The sequence below is a fragment of the Gigantopelta aegis genome, chromosome 3 (genome assembly GCF_016097555.1).
Source record: "Gigantopelta aegis isolate Gae_Host chromosome 3, Gae_host_genome, whole genome shotgun sequence".
In the NCBI taxonomy this organism is placed as follows: Eukaryota; Metazoa; Mollusca; class Gastropoda; order Neomphalida; family Peltospiridae; genus Gigantopelta; species Gigantopelta aegis.
The window spans coordinates 30,477,086-30,487,385 of record NC_054701.1 but is presented as its reverse complement, the minus strand read 5'-3'; the positions used below and the strand labels follow the sequence as shown (position 1 = coordinate 30,487,385).

At 34.3% G+C, this 10,300-nt stretch overlaps 1 protein-coding gene across 1 annotated transcript; it reads left to right on the top strand.

The window, feature by feature from the left end:
• The first annotated feature begins 15 nt into the window (after positions 1–15).
• On the top strand, positions 16–8,549 carry LOC121389731. The gene is made up of 3 exons (XM_041521384.1): positions 16–110; positions 4,061–4,397; positions 7,898–8,549. Exons 2-3 carry the CDS (start codon positions 4,061–4,063, stop codon positions 8,212–8,214), a joined length of 654 nt encoding a protein of 217 aa, XP_041377318.1. The 5' UTR covers positions 16–110; the 3' UTR covers positions 8,215–8,549.
• The last annotated feature ends 1,751 nt before the right edge of the window (positions 8,550–10,300 follow it).

Here is a 10,300-nt window from a genome sequence, read left to right as displayed (position 1 = left end):
CCGGTAGAAATTTGTCACAGGGTGACGGTAGACAAATAAACGTGAAAGGAAGTATAGCGGTTGATTTAACCAATAACTTTGGAAATAACGAATTCCAGTTTTTAATAGTGGTATGGTTAAATTTGTTATATTTGTTTTAATCATATTAGTCAAGAATGAAAATGTGTTGCATTTGTATAGTAAGAAATATGTATTATAAATTTCTAAGTCATGTGAATTCGTGGTGGTCCTATTTTCGTTTTGATAAATTTGAAAGTTCATATTTTAATTTATAATGAAAGGTAAAATCACCTCTTATGTTGCTTGTTGAAATTTTAAGTCAGTTTTGACTCATGGAAGATGGATGTCATCAGATCAAGCCAGATTTCTACTGTTGCACTATTGGAATTTATTAAGAGACCACCCCTGCAATTAAACTTAAAGGAATGCTAAAGCAAGGCTTTTGGACTGGTATGCATATTCAACGATATATAATACACATTATTGCTTAATATAAACAAGTATAATCATATAGTTAATTAATAAAACGGTTAAATGTGATGGCTATTAGATATAATTTAATGGGCGCAGCCATTTTGTACCATTCCAGTGAATACGCCCTCTGGCGAGCTGGTGGTTTCGTAATACTTAATGCATAACATCAGGAATGAGTCTTAGAACTAGAGAAACACAATCTACCTGGTTTTTGCGGGATGATAAAATAGTCATGCATTGCAATGTTCTGTAATAATATACATCCTAGTAATACAAAATAAAACACCATTGTCAAAATGGCTACACAACAAGTCGAAATAATTATACCATATTTTGTCCATGCATTAACCAACATACTGAAATGATACACGGTATATTAAAGTGTCAGTGTTTTCTTAGTTAATTGGTCTATGCAGTTAGTTGCCTCTACGTTTGATTCCCGATTGGCAGGTGTGTATTTGATTGGTAACCAGACAAGCCCACTAATTGGCCCTGCCTAGACATAAAAATACATACCGGAATTGTGTAATATTACCTGTTGCCCCTAAAATGGTAATGAACATGGTTTATTACTGTATATAGTTCTGTAAAACTATTGATTTAGTAGACTTTCCCATCTAAAACCACAGAACTGACCAATTACGTAATGCCAAAGAAAAGAAAATTATCACTTGGGTATCGTGTGTTGTTGTATTTGCTCCAACGTAGCATACCAATAGGCTTAATAGTGTACATTTTTCCTTTGGATTATTTAACAGAGAAAAATACTATAACCCCATTTCGTTCCGTTAATGCAATTTGAAATATATTTAGTTAAATAGTGTATTATATTATTATGTCATTTATGTTGTTTTACAAGTCAGGTTGATCAAAAAGCAGCGCCTTGTCGAAAATTACTGCCTTTGTTTACACTGTGCATACAGGAGTTAGTTAGGAGCTGATGTCTCTTCGCCCCATGCTAGCTGTACCAGACGCCTCGAAAAGAAAGAAAAAATGGCTGCCCCCAATAAACAAATTGTTTTAAAAACACAAAAATTACATGTTTTTCATTTGTTAAAGTGTCAGTATGTGTTGGTGGTCCGGGTATGTATCTTTACAACACATAGGGCTCATGCTTTAGTTTACTCTTCCTTTAAGCAAGGCTTTTGGACTGGTTGGCATATTGAAAGATATATAATGCACATTATTGCTTTATATCAACAAGTATATTGGTATATTTAATAAATAAAATGGTTAAATTGACGGCTATTATACATAACAGGTGCAGTCATTTTGTTTCATCCCAGTGAATCGGCCTTCTGGTGAGCCAGTACGTGGTTACCATAATGCCTCACATCAGAAATTAGTCTTCATACTGAAGGTACAAACATACCTGATTTTTGTGAGATGATAAAACAAGTATGCATCGCAATTTTCTGTAATAATATTCATCCCAGTAAGCCACCAATATATATATTATTTTTCAATTAAAAATAAACCACCATTGTCAAAGTGGCTACAATACAAGTCAAAATAACTATCCAATGATGTATCATGTTTTGTCCATGCATTAACCTACTGAAATGATAAATGGGGTGTTTCTTAGTCAATTGGTCTATTCTTTTAGTTGCCTCCATCTGTGATTCCTGATTGGCAGGTGTATATTTGGTAGGTACCAGACAAGACAATTACCGCCATCTAGACATAAAAATATGTACCAGTTGGTATTGTTAACATCACAGGGTATTGTGATGTATTTGTTACCAATTTGATATGCCATGGCATGTCCTAATTTTCATGGCATGTCCTAATATTCATCTTTGTTTAAACGTATCTAGAAATTACTTATATTATTAGCATGTAGTGGATCAGAACCTGTGTCAACATATTGCTGTACAAAAATTAAAATGTTCTCCATCAAATAACCTGTGAACATTAAAACTTGAACAGTATAAAGAGTACACAACTGTGTAATTGAAAATATAGTCTAAAGTGAACTTGTCACGTCAGGCTTATGTCACTGGCACTTACACAACCTTATCCATCACAGAGTGATCAGTTTTGTTTGTGCTTACTTTATTACAAGGTATGGCTTTGGCAACCGGGTCATCACTGTGGAGTAACCAATCACAAGTCTCAAAAGTGATCTTAGTGTATGTGGGAGACAAAAATGATCTATAATAAACATTGGGTGCTGTCTCACATGTTGGCATGTGATTTTCCAACTTTTTATCAGATTTTAGCTCCCCTTCTTTTTCTTTTTTTGCATGATATAATGTTCACAAAATGTATTGAATATGATCTGAAATACTAAAAAATTACTCCTATTTAGGTAGGTATTATATAGAAATTTTTATCTTTTTAGCTTTTGTTTTTAAATGGGACATAGGTGTGTAAGAAATACAATGTTTATATGATATAAAAAGTATTTAGGTAGCAAACTTCGAGATTAGAATTTACTAAGTTGATTTATCGAAAATTCACATACCGGTACTAAATGTATTGACTAAAACTATACTGCATTGGATATATTATTTGATGGACATTAATAAATTACTACTTTGTTTTTTTTACATTTAATATTAATAATAGATTTTAAATAACAGATGGATTGTTTACTTTACAGCAAAATAGATACTGGTGTAACAGCCCAAAATATATCCCCCACCAAATTATACCCGGGGTTAAAGTGGGCTATCCTGTTTTATACCCCTAACCCTAACCCTCATTTTTTATTACTAACTTGTATACAAAATAAATAAATAAATAATAGTAATAAACACTTTAAAAGAAAAGCAACTAAGCCTTTCATAAAAATAAAACTATCACAGATTAGTCATTTTAGAAGATATTTCGATTTTCTCTAGCCCAAAATATATAAATTATGATGGAAAAAACCCTATGGACATTGAAATACAGACTAGAAAGGTATATTCTGGGCTAGCCTGTTTTATACCCCAGGTATATTCTGGGCTAGGCGGTTTATATTTTGGGTATAGTTTACACCGGGGGTATTTATTTGGGCTTTTACATGGTACATGTATTTAGTGAACAAGTAATTCTAACTTGGCTAAATGAGATGTTTTTGAAATTAAACTGAAAATTCCCAATTTTTTGTAAAACAATGCTAAAATTCCCAAAAGTTTAGAAATAAAACCCTGTCGACAAAATATCTATTGTTTATTAACTATAGTTTTAATAGTCACAGGATTTGTACTTAAAACAATATTGAGTTGCAAACACTTAAACTTACTTATGTGGGTTTTTTAACTTCAGTGTGTAACTTAAACTGATTGTGTAGAAATTTCTTTCTTCAGCGTATTTTCGTACTTATAATAATCCAATTAAGGTTCAAGCATGATGTCCTGGGCACACACGTCAGCTGTCTGGGCTGTCTGTATGTAACTTAAACTGATTGTGTAGACCTTTCTTTCTTTAGCGTATTTTCGTGCTTATATCCAATTAAGGTTCAAGCATGATGTCCTGGGCACACACGTCAGCTATCTGGGCTGTCTGTATGTAACTTAAACTGATTGTGTAGACCTACATGTATTTGTTTAGTACATTTATCACACATGCTTTTAAACTTCTTATACATTACTTATAGATGGCAGCTCAAAGAGGCAGACTGCGTTGGGAAGATGATCGGAAGATACAAAAGAACTACACTTTCCTTTTAAGTGAGCTGGATGGCAAGGATCTCTCTGATATTATGTACAGTCGAGGAATTTTTGACCAGGACTGTCTTGATGAAATTAGACATGCAACTCCTAACACACGGAAAGCTAGAACAGAGGTCTTCCTCGACAAACTGATGTTTTCTGGGGTGAATGGCTACAATGTGTTCCTAGAAGCATTGAAACGTAGTTATCCACATGTTATTCCCATATTAGAAAAAACAGATGTTTCCTCTGAATGTCCTGGAAGTACCGACACAAGTCCAGGTTAGTATGTAGATAATATACTGATATCCCAAAGAAACTTTACATACATAAGCTTCTAAGAATTGTGAGAGCGATAGTTTCGTTCGCACATCGCTTGCTTAAGTATATAGTTTGCTCAACCTATTTTCGTTCGCGCATTGAATTTATGACATCATTTACATGATCGGGGCAGGATGTAGCCCAGTAGTAAAGCACTCGCTTAATGTGCAGTCGGTGAAGAATTGATCCTCGGTGGTGGGCCCATTGGGTTATTTCTTGTTCCAGCCAGTATATGGTATATCAAAGGTCGTGGTATGTGCTATCCTGTTTGTGGGATGGTACATATAAAAGATCCCTTGCTACTAATGAAAAAATGTAGCAGGTTTCCTCTCAATGACTGTCAGAATGGCCATGTTAGACATTCAATAGCCGATGATTAATAAATCACTGTGCTCTAGTGGTGTCTTTAAACAAAAACAAACTTTACCTTCATTTATGGGTTACATAATAACAAAATGGCTTACCTGAATTTCTTTTTGCGTAACCCATAAATGTTTTACGCAGATTTACAATTCTCAGAGGCCTGTATACATAAAATTTGAATATTTTAATAAATATTGTTGCTTATCGAAAAGAACCAATTTAGAAACTATGTTACAAACACTTTACATGTATCACGAAGTGCAATTTGACTTTTAGGTGTTGAACTTCACGATACTTTCATATCCCACCGTACCATTTGTTGGTTTTCTACAATAAAGTTTGTAAAGTTTCTTTTGGACGTCAATATAATTTCGCTTACATTTACATATCTCAAAATGGGAAGTAAAATATGGCCTGCTGTTATCTTTTTAATATGACAGTCCTAAAGAAATATGTCTTGTTAACACAAAAAACTAAATGGCCTTCTGCAAATAAGATAGCACAGGTTTGGAACACTGTAGTGTGTGAAAAATTGGGATCTCTGAGATGTACAGGTAGTTTAGGTCATTATAGAATTGAAATAGAACAGAAACACAAGCTAAATAATTTATAAAAATAATCGTACATAATGTTCTTTACACTGTGTTTAATTTAACTATTGAATTTTTACATTGATGTTGATCATCACATCATGTTTTGAATTTAACATTAGGGGCTTGGGGTGAGGGCAGGATATTCATATTTACAAAATAGACTTGACTGGAACATTTGACCCAAAACAATTCACTAGCCGTTAGGCATGGCAATAGTGGTTATTTACTAGCCCAAAATTAAATATCACTAGCCATGGGAGTGGGGCTACCATAATCTAGAAGCCCTGCCCAATAGCCGATGTATTTTTCATGCTGGGGTGTTGTTAAAAATTCATTCATTCTTAAAAATGGCCTGTGATGTTTTTGGTGTTTTTAGCAGGGGAATTTGATTTCGCCTGCTAGGTTCTAAAACTTGGTGTGTTTTACTTGTATTAAGCTGCTATTTCAAGCCCTGATTTACATAGCTACGGCTTTATTATTTTTTTGGGGGGCGGGATTTAGCTCAGTCGGTTGAGTACTTGTTTGAGGTGCTTGCATCACAGAATCGAACCTCCATTCAACTGATTGGGGTTTTTCTCATTCTAACCAGTGCACCACAACTTGTCTGCTAACTTGTCTGTGGGATGGTGCATATAAAAGATCCCTTACTGTTAATAGAAAAAAGTAGCGGGTTTTCTCTGATGACTATATGTCAGAATTACCAAATATTTGACATCTAATAGCCGTATTTCTCGTTCCAGCCAGTGCACCACAAATGGTGTCATCAAACAAAACAAAACAAACTTTTTATTATTATTTTTTTTAAACTCATTGATGGTACCATTATAAACATAAGCAAATAAATAAGGCTATGTGTACGTAAATCTAAATAATTTTGTGTCCTGGTTGTTAGGTAAATGCTGTTGAACTGACTGGGCTTTTATAACAATTTAAGATATTATCATTGAAAAAAACAAACAATTTAAGATATTATAATTGAAAAAACAAAACAATTTAAGATATTATAATTGAAAAAACCCAAACAATTTAAGATATTATAATTGATTATAAACTGATGGTGAGTGTGTTCTGTATTGTGATCGGTTAATTAAAAAAAAATTCTGGGATCAAATGAAAATAACACCTGGAAATCTAATGATGTCATTAGCAATTGGAAGATGCCAAGTTGGTGGTTTAAAGGTCTACAGTTAGATTGTAGCCAGGTATTTGTTTTCAAGAAGTACCAAATATATAGTTAATTCTATAGAAAAAACGATTCAGTTTACAATGGACATAGCCATATGGAGGTTTTAGATTTACAGGTGTTATTGTCTATTTCATGTGTTTAATTTTTAACCTCTGGCTAACGGCTTCAGTCAAAAATGACATTTGCAGGATCAAATATAAATAACACCTGCAAATCTAAAAAATCCACATGGTTATCTCCTAATTGCATTTCCAGTGTTTACTTTAATTTGATGAAATTTTTTTTAAATTATTGTTAGTGGATTGGTTGATTTTGTTTGAACAAGTAGCCAGATTAAGTTAATCTTAGTGAAGCAAAATGTTTTATAATACTCATTCACTAATGACATGTACGATATCTTTTGATGGAATTATTATGAAATCTAGTCTTTGTGAAATAAATTTTAAGCTTTATTCAGTGAATGGCAGCTTAAATCCAGTATTACTAAATAAAATAGCTGTGCAGAATGAATTAGGGATAAAAAGAAAATATCACGTTGTCTTTGAGGTTGAAATGAAAATTCCCTGTCTTGGGTAATTGAAATGAAAATTTTATGTTTTAGGTGACTGAAATGTTGTTATATAGAATCAGAATATATAGAAAATTAATCATACAGTGACAAAAAAAAAAATCCATTATAATTATTGTATTCCATTAAAAAAAAGTATTACACATATTTATGTAACATTTGATCTTGTAAGTTCATGGGGTGGTAGAGTTTAATTTTTCTTTTTTTCAGTGGTAAAGCACTTGGCAAAGTTAAAGTTTGTTTTGTTTAATGACACCACTAGAGTACATTGATTTATTAATCATCGGCTATTGGATGTCAAACATTTGGTAATTTTGACATATATAGTCTTAGAGAGCATACTGGCTATATTTTTCCATTAGTAGCAAGGGATCTTTTATATGCACCATTCCACAGACAGGATTGCACATACCACAGCCTTCGATATACCAGTCGTGGTGCATTGGCTGTGACGAGAAATAACCCATTGGGCCGACCAAGCATTGAGTGAGCGCTTTACCACTGGGCTACATCCCGCCCCGTGAAACAGTTAGGTTATCATAGGTACATATAGGTAGGCTATAACTTTTCTCTTTTTTATTATTATTTTTTTTTTATTCCTAAGACCGGTCAAACTGGTCTTGGCAAAGAGCAATAAAGTAACATATTTTTTTATTTGGCCAAATCATTTATCTGACACCATCTAACTGTAAACAAAATGAGTCAGTCATTAAATAAAACAAAATTTCTTCCTTTTCTTCTTTCATATCAGCATGGTATAATGAGATAGCGGAAAAGAAAAAACAACAGAAGTTGAGTGAACAGGAGCTGGGTCGTCTAGTCCAGTGTCTCGGCTATGGCTGGGAGCTACTGGCAATCGAGCTCGGAATCCCCCAGGCTCAGATCGAGCAGGCCAAGATGGCGAACATGTCTCCACATGTGCACATGTTCAATGTCTTCAACAAGTGGAAGCAGCGTCAGGGAGGAAACGCCAAGCTCATTGTTTTCCTAAATGCCTTGAATTCCATCAAGGACAAGTGTACCATTGACTGGGATCTAACGAAAAGGGTGGTGTTAGGTGAAACATAAAAGTTAGAATGCTGGTTTCATTCCAGTTATAATATGTACATATGTATATATATATATATATATATATATATATACTCTTCAAAAAAAGTAGGGGAACTCAAATAAGAATTTACAATTGCCAAAATTGTGAGGTATATTAGCTGTGGGGAATGGTTATATGATAATAGTAAATTAATTACAACCGGCTGTTCAGTATAACAGTGAATTAATTACAACCGGTAGTTTAGTATTACAATAGTTTTATGACCACCAAAGATCTTGAAGGACGATTGGGGTCAGAAGTGAAATTTGACTTTTTTTTATCAGTAAATTGCAAATTCAAACAATAAAAATTATTAAAAACAAAACAATAACTGTGTGATCAACAGAATGAAAAAGATTGACATAAATAATGTTCCACAGTGATTAATGGACCTTCCTGGAAAGTATCAAAATCGAGAATGTGTTTCGGTGTGTTGATAAACAGACCTGAACATTCTTTACTAGGATGTCTGGTCAAAACATATGTTCCAGTCTACGCCAGGAAAGGCGAGTGATGACTCCCGCTTCCCTCCACACTCGCCTGGAAGGTTTTAGGAGAGTGGCAAACTGATCGCCTCTCACTAAAATATTTAATGCATTTTATTTGACACATCAATAGATTGCTCGCCTAGCACAATTTCAGCTCGCCTTGATTTTACTCATGCCAAAGACTGTGTTCGGTCTAATAGTTGATATTAATATTAATATTTCAGGTTCCCCTACTTTTTTTTAAGAGTATATATATATATTAATAGCTCTGCTATGGCGGTCTACAGCAGAGGTTTTTTTTAATACCAATTTGTTGGTCCATCAACTATTCCTTTGAAGTCTACAGTGATGATAATAAAAATGGAAACTGTTAACTGTGGTTGCATTCAATTCCATTGCTTCATACCCAAAAATTTCTTTCTGGCAGAAACACTGATAGGTTTGACAAGTTCAAGGCCTGTTTTAATTTTTATTATGTACTACTAAAATTCGAGCACTTTTCAAATCTTTATGAATCCCTAATCATGGATTGCATCCCATCACACCCGCACAAACACACATACACACTGTCACACACACACACACGCGCATTGTCACACACACACAAACACGTACACATGCACACACACAGGCACAAACACACACACACAAACTGTCACACACAAACACAGAAACGCTTGTGATTCTTAAAATCTTGCAATTGGCTGCGCTCTGTATTGGTGTCCAAGTATGTTGTGTTAATACATGTAAGATTGTTGAACTGTCATGCAATGATTCAACATTTTTATATTAACATTAAGAATCATGGAATTTTGAAAAATACATATTTTTAACAATGTTCAGTTGTGTTATTATTATATTTTAATGAACGCTTCATTTCTGATAAGGAGGCTGGACATAGCCCAGTGGTAAGCACTCGCCTGATGCCTGGTCAGTCAGATCAATCGCTATTGGTGGGCCTTTTGGGCTATATCTTGTTCCAGCCACTGCAGGTTTCCTCTTTAAAATGACCAAATGTTTAACATCCAATAGCTAATGATTACTAAATCAATGTGCTCCAGTGGTGTCACTAAACAAAACAACATGGTTAACATGCAAAGAAATTGTTGCAGGTTACGGCATTGTTTTAAATTTGAAATATCTGTATTTTGGTAATTTTTTTGTCCAAAGTGCTTTTTATACGCTCGTTTTTGATGGGTCATATTATGGTATGGTGTTGTCCGTCAGTCCATCAGTCTGTCCGTCTGTTAATTTCTTTCTTGTCTGGACCATATCTTGCATACTGAAAGAAATGTTTTATTTAACGACACACTCAACACATTTTATTTATGGTTATATGGCGTCAGACACAGATATTGAGAGAGGAAACCCGCTGTCGCCACTTCATGGGCTACTCTTTTCGATTAGCAGCAAGGGATCTTTTATATGCCCCATCCCATAGACAGGATAGCACATACCACGGCCTTTGATGTACCAGTCGTGGTGCACTGGCTGGAGCAAGAAATAGCGCAATGGGCCCACTGATGGGGATCGATCCCAAAATTACTGCGCATGAAGCGAGCGCTGTACCACTAGG